The sequence below is a fragment of the Oenanthe melanoleuca genome, chromosome 1A (assembly GCF_029582105.1).
Source record: "Oenanthe melanoleuca isolate GR-GAL-2019-014 chromosome 1A, OMel1.0, whole genome shotgun sequence".
NCBI lineage: Eukaryota > Metazoa > Chordata > Aves > Passeriformes > Muscicapidae > Oenanthe > Oenanthe melanoleuca.
The window spans coordinates 22,582,979-22,603,117 of record NC_079334.1 but is presented as its reverse complement, the minus strand read 5'-3'; the positions used below and the strand labels follow the sequence as shown (position 1 = coordinate 22,603,117).

The 20,139-nt window shown below is 48.1% G+C and overlaps 1 protein-coding gene across 1 annotated transcript; it reads right to left on the bottom strand.

The window, feature by feature from the left end:
- Positions 1–3,464: 3,464 nt before the first annotated feature.
- Positions 3,465–13,950, bottom strand: MIEF1 (mitochondrial elongation factor 1). Its single transcript, XM_056508347.1, has 5 exons — positions 13,318–13,950; positions 11,879–12,027; positions 10,925–11,105; positions 8,712–8,974; positions 3,465–7,709 (listed from the first exon to the last, which is right to left on the bottom strand). The coding sequence occupies exons 2-5, from the start codon at positions 12,020–12,022 to the stop codon at positions 6,903–6,905; spliced, it is 1,395 nt and encodes a 464-aa protein (XP_056364322.1). The 5' UTR covers positions 12,023–12,027; positions 13,318–13,950; the 3' UTR covers positions 3,465–6,902.
- Positions 13,951–20,139: the final 6,189 nt, after the last annotated feature.

Sequence of the window (20,139 nt, the reverse complement as noted above, 5' to 3'; positions counted from 1 at the left end):
GTGAGACACATTTGGATGCTGAGCACTTACCAGAAATACAGGTCTCCCCTAGGCAGGGCAGGCTCACAAAAGGGTAAGTCTGTCCCAAGGCACAAGGCTTGGGAGTGCACCAGTCTGCTGGTGACACCAAACATCCTCCTTGGCAGTGCACATTGATGGACTGAGGATACATTATTCTTTATTCATGATCTTGTTTTACACAGACAAAGAAAAAATACAAAATTTAAAAAAAGAAAAAAAGAAAAAAAAGAGAGAGAGGAGAAAGTCTCCTAGCACAAAACATAAGTTCATTGCCCCTTGTCCAAGAAAAGGCACCAGACTGGATGCTTTCTGCTGTCTCTGTCATGACCACAGGCAGTGTTTGGAGAAGAGAAGGTTTGTGCCTTGGTCACATCCTTGCCTCAGCAGAAAGCAGCCTCCCTGTGAATGCCAAGGGAGCTGGGCCCCTGCCAGCTTGCTCTCTAACAAGCACCATGGGAGCTGCAGCTCTGCAGCCTCTGGGAATCTGTGCCTTGTCCTGCCTTGGCTCCCGTGCACCTCGGGGCCTCTGGCAGCGCGTCGCTGCTGCTGCAAACAAGCAGCAGCTAAATATGATTCACATCTTACTATCCATGCAAGTGTTGGTACTTACTGTCTCCACGTCCCCTGTGCTAAATAAATTCAAGAATCTGAAGGCAAAAATGTCATTCTGCCTTAGTGCTTACAGGAACAATTGCTTCTTGCCTTTCAGAGAGGTAAGGAGCCTGCCAGGGCTCTAAGGGTTGTGAAGTAATGCCCATGTGGGAGAGGTAAAAAGCCAACACAGACTGGGGTCACTGCAGTGGGATGCCTTATGGGACAGTATCACCCCTGTGCTTCTGTAGAACAGTGATAATTCTGCCACAGAGAGAGGAAGGGGAAGGGTGGAATTGCACTGAAGCCAGGGAATTGTTGCTGAACAGAAGAAAATCCTAAACAAAACAAGGAACACAAGTGAGCAACTTTTGCCCATTATTTGCATGGAGAAGGCTTTTCATGAAGAATGTGGTTAGAATTAATATATATATATTTCCCCTGAGAAGCTTAGCACTGAGTGTTAATAGAGAGATCAAAGAGCTACTTAGCCACAGGAGCCAGGGAAATTGAACCAGGGCAGCAAAATAAAAATCAATCCAACTTTTAGTGTGTTTAATGTGATTTTGTTCAGAACTTCTGCATGAGTACTTAGGAAAGCTTAAGATCATGAGAAGTTTGAGTTCTTTGAGCCAAACTCTGTGTCCCACTCTCTTTGCTTTTTGTAAAATGATGGGAATGTTTCCTATCTACAGAATGATTTCAGATCTTCCCTGCCTTACCCATTGGTCTTGTTACCCTCCTTTGCCTTATTGTTTGCAAGATTATTCCACAGGATCACACACCGTAAAGAAAGGAATAATAGCCTGCTCACCAGCATATTTCTGTGTCCTTGACTTGTGAGTAATGCTGTCCTTCACAAAGTATGCTAGTAAAAATTTTATCCTTGATTGTGTAAGTTTAACAATGAAAGCTATTCCAAAAGATGTTGCATCTTAAAAAAAAAAAAAAATGTATCAAAGGTAAAAGGGAGGGGAAGGTTATTTCTTGAATCCCTCAGATTGTAAACTCAGATAGTAACTCAGCCTGACAAGGATAAAGAAGATAAAATCCAGATATCTCAAACAGTTCCCTGATTGTCTGGACTGCAGCAGTTCTTCCAGGGCTGGAAGACAATACTGGGTGTCACTGGTATGGGAGGCAGAATCTCCCATTTCTTGCTTGCTGCATCTGTGAGCAAAGCCCCACATTTCAAGATCCAGTCCCAGATTCAGTGAACCATGCTAGAGCCATTGAATAATGCAGGTAGTGAGCAAACATATCTTATCTGAAAGAGAAATTCCTCACTTGGAAGAGGCTCCTCTTTTTTTTTTCTTTTTCTTTTTTTTTCCTATGAGACTAAATTTAAAAAGCAGCAGCTGTGTACAATTTTATAAAGTTTAGAATATTAAAATAATCTTTAAAAAGCCACGGATGCAACTAAGTATTTGGGAACAAAAAAAGAAACATTATTAATGTAGTTCAACAGTTTAGCATGATTATCTCAAATTTGGGGTTCAGTCATCCTTTCTTTAAGATTAGATACAAAACAGGCTAGAATTTATATATTTGTTTTTAAAATTAAGAGATTCAAAACTAAATAAGTAAATTATAAACTCAGCTACATTAATATCCAGGACAGGACTGTGGTTATATAACAAAATGGGTGAAATATTTTGCTTTTTTCAAAATTCACTTACTTCCTTAGCTGTTTGTTCCTTAGGCTAAGAACAAAAGAGATTCAAAGTCTTTGCAGCCTGGAGAACTACTTGAGCTCTTCTTTGTAGCAATTTTTTCCATACTTGCAATAATTATCATCACTCCCCTCAATTATTTCTTCTTTACATGAAACAGACACTTATCTTTTGATCTTTCCTCCCAATTCATGCCAGGACAGCTTTTATGCAAAGATGCAAACCGCTGTATATATTAACCGTGCATTGCAGGCTCTAGGCATTCCAGGGGCTTTAACTTGAGGGGGTAATACTGTCACAGATTTCACAGAGCAGCTTATTTTAGCTGCTCCTGTAAGACTCTGTATGGCGTGAAATGTGCTTGATCTCATCTCATCTGTTTCTACCACAGGACAGATTAAAAGAAAAAAAGCCAAAGCAAGGCAGGCACGGAATATTAGAAAAAAAACCTGGAGATGTAGACTCCCTTTGTATCATGAAATACCTTCCAAAATAATTAATTACAGAGTCCTCATTAAGACAAGTCTTACAGGACAGTGTTGCCAGAATTAAGCAGCCTGGGATCTATCAACAGCAGCACGACTTCACACTTTATTTGACATTCAACATTTCCACTCCACCGTCCCAAGCAGGCACATAAAACTGAGTCTTACTGTAAAGAACTTCAGCACAGCAGACACGGGCCCCTGGCAGAGCAGCTTCCTCGCTGCCTGCAGGCTGATGCCTGGATAAGAGAGGAGTGCATTAGGGAGGGGAGAGGCCTGGCACACAAAAACCAAGGTGTGCCTGAAGAAGGGTGGGGAAGCCCACACAGGGAAGTCTAATATTCCAGAAGCCTCTGAAGTCTGGGGAGCCACATGAAAAGCAGGTGCCTGTCGGGGCACGCGGACGATCGGGAGAGGATGAGAGGCTCAGCGCCACAATTACGCATCATCTTGTGACTGCTGTGAAAGCTGCCAGGAGCCAGGATGCTGCTGCTGGAGCTGATTGCTCCCTCGAGACAAGCTGCAAAGTGCTGACTGCCCAGAGCTGCAAAGGGAAAGCAAGTGAATCAGCAAGGGGCAAGTCAGCCCCCAGGCACTGGTGTGGTGCAGAATTATATCAGCACCAAGGTGATGCACCGAGATGAAAGCAGAGAGAAATTTTCCTTTGTTTATAAACATGCCAGAGACAACCAGGTTACTGTGGAAAGTAATTTTATTTCAGAATTCCACACACTCTGTCACAGATCATGCACTTGGACTTTCCCCTTTGCAAATCCACAGCCTCCAGGCCTGGGAGAGATGAGGCATCATCTCTTCACTTCTTACTGTGTGCCCACATGCTAAGAATGAGGGCCTTGATGGCAGCTTGCCAGGGGGCAGAAAGCAGCCTCTTGATTCCATAATTGCTTTTAAACACGGGAAAAGAAATCCATCTGACTTGAAAGATTAGCAGTGGAGCTCAGCAGCAGTGAAACCCACAGCTGAGCAAATTGGTCCTCATCCTGTGCTTACAGGGAACAAGACAACAACCTCATGGGAAGCTTGTGTGAGCTAAGCTACAGCAGAACACACGGAGACATTCTTGGAGCTGAGGCAGCCACTCGCCCAATGCATGCCCTGGGCCTCTTACAATCAATCTGTCTCTGAGCTGCTCTGCCAGGAAGGTGGCTGGAGCTGCCCTTTTCACATTCAGCTTTAGGTTCTCCTGCTCTGTGCTACAGATTTGACCAGGAAGTAAGACAGCCCTCCAGGCTGTACATCAACACATGTACTGCATTTAATACTGAAAGGTGCCAGTTTGACTCTGCAACATTCTGCTTGACCCACAAGGCTGGGTGCAGCCTTACTGCAAGTTTTCTGCATACTCGCCCTACACCTTCTTCCCTGCTTCTATTGCCCCTTATACCTGACCCTGCTCTTAAAATATCCCAGTTGCAGTGTCCCTGTGACCCATCACATCTTTGGCCTTTGTCAAGACTGCCACTGCCAGGGCACTATTGCCTGCTGTGGTGGCTGCCTGTAGGAAGTGATCTTTTGCCTCCTGAGAACAGGCTTGTGGGTAGCTCAAAGGAGGGCAAAACTGAAGGGAAGAAATTATGGAGATGGTTGATGGAAGTGAAATGGAGCAGAGTTTACAGAAAAGGCAAAAAGGCAGCTTCAGTCTCTATTTGATATGCAAATTGAGCTCAATAGCAGCAAAAAAATGGCCATAAAATATTAATTCATTAGGTTGCCAGGAAGAAGTAAAAACATTCATGTAAAAAATTATATATACAGATATGTATGTGACAACTGTTCCCAAGTCATATACCACCTTTTTTTTCTTCTTTTTTTGTATCTAGAGTTTTAATAATTTCCAACCATGCTGTTAAAATGTGAAGACCACAGTACTGGAGTCAGCACCAAGTGAGGGGTGACATCACACTGAAGAAATGAGCTTTGGGGGAACTCCTGACAACCCAGATATTTTAATATTTTTGTTGACCTTCAAGTAATTAAAAACAAGGGGAATTCCCCCCAATAGCCTACAGGCTCCAAGTCTCATCTGTCTGCTTTTAGGGTAGGAAGGCTGACATCAGAAAGGCAGTGGGGGGCAAGGGAAGAAAGAGGGGGAAAAATCTGGGAACCAGAGTGAAGAGCAATCAACAGTTGACCAACACTGACTGCTGCAAAACCTACAAAACATGAAGTCATACAAATGGGATTCCTGTTAACCTTTGATAGACTATAGACTTGATATATACACACACACTTCAAAGTACACATCTGGCAGTCTAGAAAATACCAGTACCCTAAGGATTAAATAATTTAAAATGCAATGTTGCGTTATCACTGTATACAGAATGCTACCTGACAGATTGGCTAAAATGGACGGATTGTCCGAGAAAGATGCTCCCTCCCTCACCAGCACTGCCTCTAGAAAGAACCCAGGGTGAAAGACTTCCCTCCGTGGTTCCACTCCTGAAATTCACCTTGAAACTTCTCTGCCAAAGATGGGAGAAGTCCTGAGAGGAAGGGAGGAGAAAAGGAGAAAAGGATTCCTGCTCCCTCCAAACTCTGCTGCTGCAGTACTCCACTGGCTAAGGAGGCTGAACAGCAAGGGTGAAAAAAGCTGCTAAAGCAGGGAAAAGGCAAATGTGTTTCTGAAACAGTAGTTATGCTGTCTTTTGAGAGACACACAGAGCTCCAGACTCAGGGGGTACACCTTCTCTCCCACTTTTTGAAGACAGCAGGTGGCAGAGTCTACAGCCTGAGAGCAGCCATAGACAGGAGTGGGCAGAACTGCACTGCCAACAGGTCCTAACAGAAGGAATGGGAAGGTGTGCCCTCACCAGCTTTCTAAGGGTATTTGTACAATTGGAGCACTGGAAGGTCAGCACATGGGAATGAGGAAGGGGATGGACAGCCTCAGATCTGGGGAGGAGACTAAAGCACACAGAGCAGATGGCAAAGCTAATATATCCCTAAATGCCAGCTTTGTATATGTACCCTAATACCAGTGTATGGGACAGAACCTTGCTGATGACACCAGCTCAGTTCTGTCACCTTAAGAGCCTTTAGAGCTGGTGAGAATCTGGCTTGTGTGTGCTTATTCCAAAACCCTTTGAGGCATGCAGTCTTGTTTCCACCTCAAGTAAACCAGAACAGCCATAAACTCTTGGGAAAAAGATGAAAAAAAATAATCCCCATTCCCATGTGTGTCTCCCACCCCTCCCCTATAATCACCCTCTCTTCCTCTAGGCCAGACACAACTAAAGAGCTGCCTTGTTCTCCACTCCTGATGCCATTCCCAGCAGATCTGGCTAGGCAGGAACAGCAAGCTCTGCTTCTTCAGCCTCATTATACAGCCAGACCACAAAGGTTCCTTCCTCCCCTGTGACAGCTTCAACAAGAATTACCCGTACAGGAGGTTCTGTTGCAGCAGACTGGACAAATTTTGGCCCTTAATACCAAACCCAGCTTACAAAGGATGAGACGGCTCCATGGGAGCAGGAGCTGTGGAAATTCTCCAATTTCAAGCTCTACAGCCCTAAATACTGCCAGTGTAATCATTATCCACTCAGAAATACAAAAAGAACCCCATCCAAAATATCTCACTCAGTCTGCCCTGCATGACTGGGCCAAAAGGACATAAAAGAAAGTGAGACAGTGTGGGACAGCAGAGAAAAAGAAACATAGGGCAAAGTCAGGCTGTGGAAATTAAACAACCTCAGTGCAAGTCTGCTAAAATCATCACTGGATTTACCAGCCCAGTTCCACCTTCTTCAGACCAAAAAGGGTTTGCTGCAGTAAGTGTACTACAGAAGAAAGAAGTGCATAGTTTGGTTTATATTTTTGGTAGACACTTAAAACTCAGCAGAATTTATGTGAAGATCTCAGAGCTGCAGTTTTAGCCTCTCTTCCCTAGCCAATGGGTACCGGTTGGGGCAGAGATGGTGGAAATGGACCAGTAGCACCAAGAAATTCAGTGGGAGCACCAACTCCACAGCAGGAATTACTAATGAACCAAAAGGGGGGAGTGGTGAAGAGAGAGAGAGAGAGGGAGATAGGGAGAAGTGGAGGAAACATCATTCACGGTAATCAAAGTCTGCATCGGCTAAACCCTATCAACACTTCCCTAGGTAAGGCCCCATTACGTCTGCAGCAAGACCTCTGGCTCCGACAGAGAGCTGTAGAGGGTGTAGCCCAACTCATCCACTTCTTCAGGGGTGAGCTCTGAAAACAAGTTCACCTTGGGGTTCAGGGCACTGGGGAGGACACCTGCCTCCAAGTAGCGGATCAGCCCCTTCAGTGCCTGCAAGAAGCGATCAGCCAGCACGTCCTGGGACCAGTCGGACTCCTCCTGGGAGAGGTGCAGGATGACGTTGGTGAGCTGGCTGGCAGTGAGGTGTCCAAGAGCTGGGTTTAGCTTGCATACTGCTTTGAAGATCTTGAGGCACAGGCAGCGGCAGCCGGAATCCCCCTGGTCCAGGGCGTGGAGGCGAGCCGTCTCCGCCGGCCGCAGGCTCAGGCGCCACAAGTTGTCATTCTGGGCCAGTCGGTGAGGTTTGGCAACGAGGACGATGTCCCCCAGGGTCAGGGATGGCAGAAAGTCAATAAAAAGATGCCGATCTGCATCGTACTGGACTTCCAGTGTCAAATCTGCCGGGGGAGCTGCCGGACGGATCACATAGTCCAAGAGGCTCCCGATTGCTGGCCAGTTGATGGACCCAGCTACAACCTTCTCAAAGGTGTCTGCTACAGTTTTGGGGGAAAGGTAACCTCCCACCACGCAGCGGTCCCAGTAGCTGCTCCCACGAGGAAAGTACTCCAGGTTTTCTCGACGCACCAAGTAGAAGCCAGGAATGTTCATGATGGTGTCCTCCCCGGGGATACACGACCACAGGTTCTGCTCCAGCATGAGAGGTACAATGAGCTGGATGTGGTCAGCTGTCACTACCTTTCACAAGAGAGAAAAGTCAGTAAGAATAAGCTTTCTCTCTCCACATTCATTTTATTCACCACCTTTAGATAGCCTTCTGTCCAAAGGAACCTGGAATAAGGATTCAGCTGTCTCATTCTCCTCTCTGCGTGGGATTCCCAGCCTCCCTTTGTTAAAAGGCATTCTGAAGGACTGTTTCCAACCATCAGTGGGATAATTTCAAGGTATAGCCAAAGCTAGTGCTTACGTGGAATGTGCTATTTAGAGACCTGACATGGACTGCATATAGATGAATCATTCTGCCTCATACTGCTCTAAGTCTGCTCCTTGGTTGTGAGATGCAGCTGGCCTAGGGCATGGCAACAGCACATGACAATTTAAACAGGAGAGAGTATAAAGTTCCTTGACAAGCTTCTGTTGCCATGGTTTAATAATCCAATGCTACAGCTAGGTACACTGCCCTCACCTGGTCTGCCACATTGTTTAGAAAAAGGTCATTAAAGATCCCTTTTCACCAATGTGATTAAGATCCCAGGTCTAAGTTTCACTGGACATTCCATGCTCCATTCCAGAGCTCTGACTCAAACAAAGAAGTGTGCCTCTGAATCACTCACTATAGCCATGGGCATCTTGCCATCAGGGAGATATTGCAGCAGGGACTGCTGTCCAATCCAGGTCTGTCATGCATTAAAAAAAAAAAAAAAAAGGGGTAGGAAAGACCAACATGAATATTTGGGAGTTCTAAGGGAATATAATGTATTTGGATGGTTACAGAGGGATGCAGAGACAACAGATGTCTACCAGAGAAACAACAAGAAAAGCACAACTACAAGGAGAGACAGAAGGGAGGCAAAGAAGGACTGAGATATTTTGGAGAAATAAAGCAGACAATGACAGAGCAGCCTGGTCATGCCTGTGGAAATCCACGCCTGGCTCCACAGCGGGAAAGGCAACACCAGGGGCGTTGGCAGTGCCAAGAGGGAAGCCTGAGCAAGGAGCCGTGCTGCTGGCAGCAGGTACCTGCAGGCCGTCGTAGAGGCTGCCGCTGAGGTACATGTCGCGCAGGGGCATGTCGGGCAGCTTGGCGCGCAGGAAGCTGCGCAGCTCCGCGCAGATATCCACGGCCGCCTGCTTGGCCCGAGCCTGCTCGGCCGCCGGGATCGCCACCCGCCGCCGGTAGTACGCGAACAGCTTCTCCTGCAGCGACAGGCGCAGGCGCGACTTCTTCAGCTCCACCTGGCTCCTCCTGGCAGATGGCTTGGGCTTTGTGGGTCGGAAAATGTCTGCGAGACACAAGGACAACTGGTGAGGTTCCAGCTGATTTCGCTGCGAAGTGTCGCGCAGAACAGAATCTGCGGCGCGGAACTGCGGTTCCCAGATCTCAAAAAGGCCTTGGCAGACATTTTGCAGGCTTTACGCAGGTACTACTCCAAAGGGGCTTGCTGAGGAACTCAAAACATACTGCTAAAGCATCAAAAGGGACGAAAACAAGTTACTAGATGCGAAATTTAGCCAGACTAATGTTGTGTACAAGGATGTGGGCAGTATCTCAGCTCAATTTCATCAAAATTTCAGCGCTGTTACCAGTTCAAAAGATTTCAGTGTGATGCCAGACCAGTGAATAAAACACTTTTGAACACCCATCATGATCTCTTTGAGTTTTTAACATTGAAACAGATTATTACAAATTAGCAGTGAAATCCAGTCCTGACTACCATATCAGAGAAGACTGTGCCACCTGGAAATGAAATAGCTGTTGGGCGTCTGATCAGCACAGTTATTAGGATGATGAGCTGACAGATCCTGGGTCTGCCCCAGCTCAGGCCATCATAGCTCCAGTGATACCCCCCTTGAAACCTTCACTGGAAAGAGACTCAGAGGCACAATGCAACAACACAAGGCTTACATTGTCATCTGCGTTACTAAACAATGTCTGACCTGCACGGATTCTCTGAGCCCCCTTTTCTTCTGACTGGTTTCCCAAAGAAATAAATCAGTGCTTCCCATCCATTTCAGATTTCTCTTAGCATGGATGAAGAGTTAACAATGAGAACTCAAGGGGAATTACAGATCTAAGAGAACTTTGGAAGGGCTGTGATACCTGAGGGGTGCAGGAGAAGTCACCAGGTCATTGGCTCATTAAAGCAATTGCCTGTTGCAGATCTGTTTTGTGATAGGCATTTGGCCACAGTACGTGAGGAATGGCTGACCAAGCTGTACACAAACCCATCTAGCCCAGCCTCAGCAGCTGCTGCCTCTTTTCCCACTGGGTTCTTTTGGACAGATCTGAGCTTTTTATGTGTAAAGGAAATAATGCACAAAACCATAGGGAACTGGATTTCATTGTCTATTTATGAAAAAAAAAAAAAAAAAAAAATTCCATACTGAGTTTTAATTTACTTCTAATTGAAGAATTTAAGGCACCATTACCAATGTTTTTATTACTCAGTCCATATGCTTGGGGACTCCAATCAAATGATCTAGACCCATTTAACACAGCTGTCTAGTTTTTAATGTTTCCTCAGCAGAAAACCTATTGCCTTCCCAAAGATAACTTCCTTTAAAATAATCTGGAAACCAAGTGAATAGCTTGATTCTGATTTTTGGTTTAAATCTCTTAAAATGAGTGACCAGGGATAGAAAGTAAAACCATTGAGAACAAAGAACCAACCACGTGTAAAAAAACATGGCTGGATTCTAAATTACTGATTATCCCACCCAGAAAGAAAACTACAGGACACTTTCTACAGACTACTGAAGACAAACCAAATAAGCAGCACTAAACAAAGAAATGTCAGTCCAGGAATTATTGGGAAAATGGTAGCAATAATACAGAAAATAGTGTTATAAATTGCTAAACTCGAATACCACCCCCCCTTAAAAAGATGCAAGCAAACTGGAATGGCCAAAGAAAGGCAACAGAGTGCTTGAAACAAATGGAACAGCTTTCTATCAGGAAAGATGAGATATTCAGATTGAAAGAGAAAAAATGAGGGAAAATAAAGCTTAACACCATGAAGTCATGAGAGGAATGAAGAGTGCAAATAGATGACTAGTTGACTAGTTCCCAGTGTCAGTTCTGATTCTTGAAGTTACCAGTGGACCTGCTTAAAAGAAAAACATAAAAATCCCGGACCAGACAGGGTATTTCTTTCCCTGCATTCCTCTAAACAAATACAGGGTTTATAGGCCTGGATGACCCTGTGATGCAGGAGGATGGCCATGCCTCTTACCTGTGTCTGCAGGTGAAGGATCAGTGGGAAGGGTCTGCAGGGAGCGGCTGAGGCTGCTCTTCATGTCCTGGGTCAGCAGGCGTGAGGAGGAGCCCAGCCAGTTTGGCTCTTCCCAGCTTCTCTTTCCCGACTGGCTCAAGCGAGTGGGGCTGCTGGGAGCACTGATGGCCCGGTCGTACATCTAAACCAGAGAGAGTTTGAGTCACCAGGGGCTTGCATCTTACCCAGGTCTGTTGGGTTGATGTGGCCAGAAATGTGTATTCTATCACCATCTGTTAAAGCCGGGTGGGGCAGTGATTCCTTATCTCTGTGGCACATACCATCTGCTAATGGGCCATCTTTAAGAGTAGGTGGGGCAGTCATCTTTATCTTTTCCACAACCCATCCTCCCTCCAGGAAGATATCATCTGCTGCTGGCCCATTCAGTCCCACTGTATGACTGATAAAATTACATCATCCCACTGGGAGATGCTTCAGCCAGGGGGAGGAGCCAAGCCTTTCCTGCCTAGATAAAAACTGAGATTTTGGACAGCAAGTTACTTTTCTTTCCACTGGATTCCAGAGGAAAGCTGCACCTTTCCACATCATCCCTGGACCTTCAGAGGAAAACTGCACCTTCTACAGGAGCACTGCTTCAGCTGAACCACTGCAGGAGGACTGCAGCCACCATTTATTGGGACTGCTACCAACACCCTGACTGACAGGGTGTCAGGCTGTATTCTGACTCTGTCAGGGTTGGGAATGTTCTTTGTAATACTGTATTTCTATTTTAATTTTCCTAGTGAAGAACTGTTATTCCTAATTCCCATATCTTTGCCTGAGAGCCCCTTAATTTCAAAATTACAATAATTCCTCCATTTCAAAGAGAAGCTTCTGTCTTTATGGGCATAACTGTCCTCCACACCAGGACACCAGGCACCAGCGGCCCCGGCTCCTTGCAGCCGTGGCACTCACCCTCTTGACGGCCAGCGTGGCGATGCCCAGCATGGCGGCGCCGCCCACGCCCAGCACCAGCCGCGCGTTGGCCAGCACGAAGTCGATGGCGGTGCCGATGCCGTTGTCATCCTTCTTCCCTTTGCGCTGCCCGGCGCCCGCCATCCTACCTGCAAGGAGCGGGAGCGTTACGGGCGCCGGCCAAAACTCCCTCACCTCACACGCGCTGCTCCCAGCTCTGCCCCAGGAAGGGACCACCCAACCCTGCGCCCTCCTCCAACTCTGCTCCCTCAAAGAGCTGCTTGTTCCCGGCACTGCCAGGACAGTAATATCAAGACACATCCAGATGTGTTCCCACATGAGGGAACACATCCAAATTTCCAAGATTCCTAATAATTGAATAGGTTTAATGAAAGAAAGTAGAATTTACTTCCGCAGTATTTTGCGATAAAATCCTCCATATTGAGCAAAATTCAGGTATTTTTCTTACAATTTGTGCTTCTCAACCAAAGCACAGCCAATATATTTTCTAATTTCTAAGGTAACAAGTGTGGTTTTGATCACATACAAGGCAATACAGGGTTGGTCAACTGTCTGGAACAAAATGGAACCTTCCCCAAGAATTCACAGGCAGTCTCAAAGCTCCCATTCACAGATTAATTTCTAGACCGTCCAATCCCAGATACTTCAAAGACACCCATGAATCAACACTAGAGACCGCAACACATCATAAAAGGAACAACTTGCCTTAATTTGATGTTTATTCCTACCCTCGAGGCTGGTGGGTTTAACTCTCAGACAAATCATGTAAAACACTGATGTGAATATTTTCTTACATGTGTACTTTTGTGTCCTCAAGTTTCCGTTTAACCTGACCTTGAGATTTAAATTTAAAGTCTCTCTGGCCAACGTGGCCTCAAGCTGTGCCAGGGAAGGCTCAGGCTGGACATTAGGAGGAACTCCTTCACAGAATGAGTGATTAAACATTGGACTGGGCTGCCCAGTGAGGTGATGGAGTCATCACCATCCCTGGGGGTGTTTAACCTGGACGTGACACACGTTAGTTACAAGGTGGTCATCAGTCAAAGACAGGACTTAATGATCTCAGAGGCCTTTTCCGACCTAAATGATTCTGTCATCCTGTAAAACAGACTTTGCCATCACAGTACCCATAGGTGGATCCTCAGTGAACCTACACGGAAACACCAAAGAAACTCTGTACTGTGACTTTAGGTGTTTTTTCTGAATCAGTGTCCAAGGCTCTGAGCCCGCCTGCCTGCCTGGGGTGGTTTAAAACTGCCCTTTGTTTTTTCTAAAGCCAAGCCAGGGAAAATGTTCCTGCCTGGATGAACCAAGAATACATTCACTTCTCATCCCCATGCAGGAAGAACCCGGCACTTTCGCAAAGCTCACAGTAACAGCAGCACAAAGAAGAAGTTATATCATTGTAAATGACCTACCTGTGACCTAATGCATTTGTGAAGAGAACAGGAGAGCCCTCCTGGTGTGCCTGTGGTAGCACCTTCAGGCCTTCTTTCAAGAAAGTGGTGGGTAGTGAGTGTTAATCATCTCTTCTGGTTGGCGAGGGGATTTCGGAAAGAAGAGGGAGGTAAGTGGGCGCAGTGGGAGCTACAGGGAATCCTTACACCAGACCCCCGAGCCCGCTCTGCAGGAAAGCCTGCCCCTTCTCCAGCTGCCTTTCCTTGTCCTCCAGCCGCTGCAGCCCCTGGTTCCGGCGGAACTCGCGGCGGACGGAGGCCAGGTAGAAATCCCGGTCGGTGTAGCGCAGGCCGCGGCCGCGGCGCAGCAGAGCCCGGTACAGACTCAGCACGGCCTCCCGGGACCACGCGGCCATGGGGGACAAGTGTGCGGGGCGAGCGGGCGACCTGCAGAGGAGTGACCGAGCGCGGATCCGGGTCCGCTTCTCCCTTCCCGAGGGCCCCGCCGGCCGTCGCTCGGTGCCGGGGCCGGGTCGGGGAGCGGGCGGGGCGCGGGGGCCGCTGCAGCCCCGCGGGAGGAGCGCGGCCGCTCCGCTCTCACCGGGCTGCGGGCGCTGGGCCGCTCCGGGGCCGCTCCCGGGGTCACCCGGCAGGGCCGCGCTTCCGCTTCCGGGCCGCTCCGGGCCGCTTCCGGGCGCGGCCGCCAATGGCAGCGCCAGCGCCGCGGGCAGCGAGCCGCGCGGGCCTGAGGCGGCGGCGGCGCGGCGCTGGCGCCCCCTGGCGGCCGGGAGGAGCGCTGCCCGCCCGGGATGCGCCCGGCGGGGAGGGCCCGCGGGCAGCCCCGGTGCGAGTGCCCTGTGGGCTCCGAGTGCCGTGTGCCGGGCCTCTGAGGCCGTGGGTCCAGCCTCTGACCGAACAGCACCTTGTCGAACACACCACGGTAGTGAGTGACGCGTCCAGTCCGTCCTCGAACGCCTCCGGGGACGGTGTCCCCGCCGCCTCCCTGGCAGCCCATCCCAGTGTCTGATCGCCCTGTCTGAGAAGGAATTCCCCGTAATGTCCCACCTGACCCTCCCCTGGAAGAGAGCAGTGGGTCAGTGCTCTATCTCAAGGTACTTGTGACGTCTGGGATGGTTTTTACAGGCTAACTTACCAAATTCAAGCTCCTTAAATATAAGGAGCCCCCAGAGAGCAGGGCTAGGTCTGGAGGCCTCAAGGCTCTCGGAGAAGGGCAGGAGCTGGCAGCCTCTCTGGGCTCTGCCTGAACTGTCCCAAAGCCAGAGCTTTTTGCTACAGTGTCCAGGTGCAAATCCCACTTTTCCATTCTCACCTTCTCTATTATGAGGCGTCTCTGGGGCATACATATTTCTCCTTAGCCTTCTCCTCCTTGCCATGTCCTACCTAAATATAAAACATAATGTGCTGTGCCTCCCCTGGAGGGGAGGGTGAGAGAAAGAGCAAATGGTATGTGACAGAGGAGAGCCACATCACTTCACACAATTCTCAGCCACACCAGATATGACAGTGATAGAACTGAACAGGAAGAAAAACAGAAGCTCTGGACTGGCTCACTCTGTGCCAATCTCGTCTTGTTCATTTCCTTTCTGAGATAAACAACCCCAATCGTTTTGATCTCTCTGTGAACGAATCTGCCATGCCCCTAATCAGCCCTTTCTGAGAAGGGCTTACTTGAACTGCAGACAGTATTCCCAGAGAGGCCGCACTAGTGATTTACATAATAGCATTATCATATTTTCCATATTATTCCCTCCTTCTTCCTTCTGCATGCTAATATTTTGTGTGTGCTTTTTTTTTTTTTTTTAACCTGCAGCTACTCTCAGAGCCAGGGTTTGTGTGACATCCATATTATTTCTTGGGTTGCTATAGAACATCTGGAGCTTTGTAATTCTTATGTGCAATTGATTTTCCCTCTTCTGACCTTGCACATACCCAGTTAATCCTTGGCAAATATGTGGTGTTCCCCATTTGCCACATTTGCATTTTACTCGGTCTTTTTTTATCTCTTCAAGAGTCAATAGCTTTGATTCATCTTTTAAAAATGTTCGGTGTATTGCTCATCTTTGTTTCCAGATCATCAGTTCATATACTGGGCTATCCAAGACCTCAGAGCCAGCATTCAAATTCCCTACTCTTTACCTGCTGCCAGAATGAAAATCGATCTTTGAACCTTCCTCCCAGCTTCCTGCCCCCTCCTTAGGTTGTTAATCCTCAGAAATACTTCCCTTCTCACAAGCGGGCTCTGTCACCCCTGGGCACGTGTGCTGATGAGCCCAGTCCCCAGAACTCCCAAATCTGGATCAAAACTTGAGCAGCCACACGTGGCAAACCCCCGGTGCACTACCAGTGGGATCTGCTGGGTCAGGCTGTGCAGTGATGCGCTTCCCTGCTGCCCTCCTGCCACGGCAGCCAAGGACTGCCAGCTCCCTAAACGCCCCCTCTCCAGCCCGGCCCCCTTGGGTTGGGCCTGTTTTGGTGTTTCTCTCTGTGCTTTCCCCCCAGGCTGGCTGCCAGCTCCCGGGCCCCTGGCCAGCAGCTGTGCGTGTGTTTTGTGAGCTCCTCCACCCGCACAGTGCAGTGTCTCCAAAGTGCCCCCGCCCCTGCTGCACCTCGCTCGCTGTGCCGCTGCCCCACGGGGGCTGCCCACGTCTGCACGGTGTGGGCAGGGGTCTCAGCCTGCTCCTTCTCTCCTGCAAAGAGGAGGGTGAGTGCCATGCCCAGCAGCATATGACTGATGCCACTCCAGCTGCCGTGCGAGTGCCCGACCTCTGGTGGCATGCTGGGGGTTGTGAGTTTGAACTCTGCCTTGAGACAGTGAAGCTCGATCCCACTGTCTCCAGGGCTTCCCAAACTCTGCTGACCCACTGCACGCAGCTGTGGGACCCACCCAGCACCCCCAAACACCTGTGCTGCCCCGAGGGACCTTCACCCATGGAGTCACTGGGTATGGAGTTCTCCCTGTGACTCCAGCCTGTGTGTGTCCCTGTAAAAAATGGAATTTACTTGCCCTGGCAGGCCAGGTGCAGGCAGAAAGGAGGGAGCACACCTTTGCTGTGCTCCTGGAGAACAATAACAACCTTTGTTTCTAGAAATGACCAAGTGAGCTTGAAATGTCAAAGGCACCATGTGTGACAGGGCACAATAACCCGTGCTGTTAGCTGGAATAAGACTAAGACATCCCCCCCTGTCCCCGCCTCCTCAGGAGTCTCCAGAGCTGCCACTCCTGTCACCAGCCAGCAAACCCTCCCTGGGCAGCAGGGAGGTGAATGTGAGCCTCAGAGCTGCAAATGGCATCTTGGAGGGGCTCTGCAGGGATGGGAAACAAGCTGTGCTTGGAAGCAGGAGGCTGATCTCTTAGAGGAGCCAGAAGCAGTTCTAAAATGTGAGGGGGAGGATGGATAGTGACCCACCAATGATATCTGAGCTTGAGCTTAATATCCTTAGCATCTTCTAGTAAATGGACCTTGTAGGAGGCCTTTTGGCAGTCTCAGCCCCATTCAACAGCTCTGTCTTTAATTGCAGCCCTGTTTCTTTACTTTTCTTGAGCAGTTGTAAGTATTAATGGCATTTGAGGTTCTGCTCTCCAGCTGTGACGAGCCAGGAGGGGCAGAGGCCCAAGGGTGGCACACTTGGCTTCATTCCCTGAAGCCTCAGCAGCTTTGATATTGAGTGCATGCAGGAAGGAAGACAGGTGGTGGGGAAGGAGAGACCACTGGGTCATAGCCTCCTTTCAGGGAGCATTCCTGATTTAGAGCCAGGACCACGTTTTAGTAGGAACAGTAAACATCTGATCTGGGGAGCCATGCTCAGGGTATGTTTTTGACAGGGGGGAGAAGAGAAAGGTCCCAGCCTTGATGCAGCTGAAGTGGGGCTTTTCAGATCCCCAGACTTCCATCCCTGCAGTGCAGGGGGCTGCAGACACTGTCAGCAACAAGCGGTGTCCTGTGTGAAGCAGAGCTGCTGTCCCCACGAGGGGATGCACTGACACTCACTGAGGAGGCTCAGTTTTATTACCTAACACATTGAAATTGCATCTGTAGTACTTTTACAATCGGGCTGTGCCCACCTTCACTCCCAGCATGACTCGTGTTCCTTCAAACAAATTTCCCTGTGGCTGGGTTTGCTGGGGACTTTTCTCATTATTCCCTGACCAGTAAGATTCCATGCCCTGGTCTCCCCTACCCCATTTTCCACTTTGCACCAGCTGCATGCTGCAGGAGGTTTACAGAGCCATTCATGGACCCTGCTTTTGTGAGTGCTGTTGTCCTTGCAGTGTTGCATCCCTACAACAGCCCCTGTTTTCTGCAGGGGAAGTGTCAGCAGAGAGCAGAGGGCTTGCAGCTGGTGGTACCACCTGCCTGAGCTGAACTGCACATGCTGACCTCAGGCTTTCTTGTGCTCCTTCACCTGCTGTGTGCTGGGATGAGGCCCTCTCATGGGATTTTGCTTTGTGTAAGGGTTATCTGGACTCCAGCATTAGGTGGTACAGACCTGAGAAGAGCATGGCTGCTGCATCCTGCTGCTTCTCTTCTTTTTCTAAGCAAAGGCACCTATTGCACACCTTGCCCCATTAAGTCACAGACCCTTAGATTTATTTCTGTCCCATTTACCTGGTTTTGGTTTTGCTGTGGTCTGACATTCACTTCTGGGTAACAGTTTGAGACAAATGCCCTAAAAACATTGCAAAGCAAAAATAAGTGGGTAGATGTTTTCTACATTCTTTTATTTTTGTGTCTATGCCTGGTTCTTAGTAAGTGGGGGAAAAAGAATATATATATAACTGATGATTTGTTGCTCTCTCTTTGGAAAAAGTCCAGACTGCAGAACAGGGCTAAAATGCCAGGAAAGAGTTTGCTGCATAGAAGCAGGCTTATGTTATTTTATTTTATGCATTCCTTTCATAACATATTTTCTTTAATTCCAGATCCTGGAGAAGTCATTTTAGATCTTTATTCAGCACAGTTTATTTGCTCTTCTTCTGAGTTTTCCTTATTTTTAGAAAGGTGAAGTGTGTTCCCAAATTAAATTGTTACTGGGATGGACTTCAGCCAAGAGGATCCATGGTTCAAGCCGTAAGGCACAGGAAACACAAGAGTAAAACAATAGAGTTCTATATTGTGTTTCATTTGGCAGGGTGAGGAGAGATATGGCCTTGAAAGATTTGTATTCTTACATAGCTGTAATATATTTTAAAAGATAGCAAGAACTATTTTCACTTCTCACTTTGCTTAAAAAAATAAGCACACACAGAAATGCTGAAAATGTTGGGATTGCCAGATGCTCCTTAGTTCCAAGTAAAGGTTCATGTCTGGGGATCTCAGAGATGCTTACAGTAACATCCCAAACATTAGCTGAAGAGGGCTGATCCTTTACCTTTTTGCTGATGTGCTTGCCCCTGCTGCAGCTTCAAAGGCAGAGCTTGCAGCAGCCTGGCCTCAAGCCAGGCTCCTCAGTGAAGCATCCATGGGTTATATTCCTTATGTCAGCTTCTCACTTGAGTGATCTGGAGCCCCTTCTGTAGATAGGACAGTTTTGCACTGACAGAGCAAAGTCCTGCAAAGCACCCAGGTGAAGCCTTGCCTTCAGCACACCCAGGAACCTCAGGAACACACACCACTGCCAGGGAGCAAGAACCTTCCATGCCTCCCTTCTGCCATGGCTGTGGCCAAATCCTCTGTGTGGCTGTGCTCTGGAAAGCAGGGCAGCCACTGCCTGCAGCTGTGGGCACGTGATGTGAGCATGAAGCCATTAGCTGGTGATGCTCTCTGGGGCTGGGTGACTCTCTCTGGCTGCTCCATGGGCTGCCTGCCAGCCAGCTGAGACCTCACTGCTTCCCCAGCTGAGCTGCTAAAGCTGCAAGATTTAGGAGCATAATATAAAATTGCATTAATACTTAAAAACTAACTGTCCCTGCTAAGCAGCACATTAAAACGTGTCCTTGCACAGGGAAGAAATGTATCCCAGCAACAAAAACAAACAGCTGGCAAAATGGGGTCTGGCATCCCCTCTCCTGCTTTCTGAAAGGTGTTTTGAGTTTATAATGAAGTCACTTTGTTTCCAAGCACCCTGGTGTTTGGAAACAGCATGTCCATCCCTTTGTCAGCTAGCCTGATAGGCATCAATAAGGAATCAGCTGGAGCCAGCCCCTTCATGAGCCAGAGACACAGAGCCTCCTGCAGCTCCTCCATGCCCAGGATGAGCACCAGACATCCATGACAGAGAGCAAGAGCTTGGGAGAAACCACTGACTTCCAGGCAAGGTCATGCCAGAGCTCCTCCATACTGCATCACCACATCTAACACATCTGCTGGGATACTGAAATTCTGCAAAACACACAGGATTGCTTGGCATCAGATGGCTGGCAGGATCCTGATGCAATATGGTGCTTAAGGCTCTGTATCCATACCCAGGATGCACACTGCATATACCAAGATCTTTTTTGGTGTGTTGAGGGACCCTCTGACGTGGTAAATGGGGCTTGTGGTGTGGCCACGTGCTCCCTGCTGCTCCTGCAAAGGAAGGTCTCCACCCCAGACTGGTTTGTGCAAGAGCCAACCCCTCTCACTCACAGAGGCACTTGAAGGTCCTGCAGCAGAAGCTCATGCTTTCCAGGGAAAAAGGTCTTTTTTCAAAAGAAACAAAAGAAATGTCATTTATGTTACTTTTTAAAATAATATCAATGTCAGTAAAGATGAGGCAAGAAAAATAATGTGGGAGAACCTTTGACCTAGTCAACTCTCATTTCTTAAACTGTCTCACTAAATTGCCATTGGTCTATGCTTAAAGACTTATATTTTCCTGCTTGAAAAATTGAACCTTCAAACA

What these genes read in the sequence shown, in the direction of transcription:
- MIEF1 (XM_056508347.1), bottom strand. Translation starts at nt 12,022, where the DNA reads ATGGCGGGCGCCGGGCAGCGCAAAGGGAAGAAGGATGACAACGGCATC. An exon ending in CCACGCTGGCCGTCAAGAGG is followed by an intron (nt 11,106 to 11,878) that starts GTGAGTGCCACG and finishes TCTCTGGTTTAG; the next exon opens with ATGTACGACCGGGCCATCAG. An exon ending in TCCTTCACCTGCAGACACAG is followed by an intron (nt 8,975 to 10,924) that starts GTAAGAGGCATG and finishes TGTGTCTCGCAG; the next exon opens with ACATTTTCCGACCCACAAAG.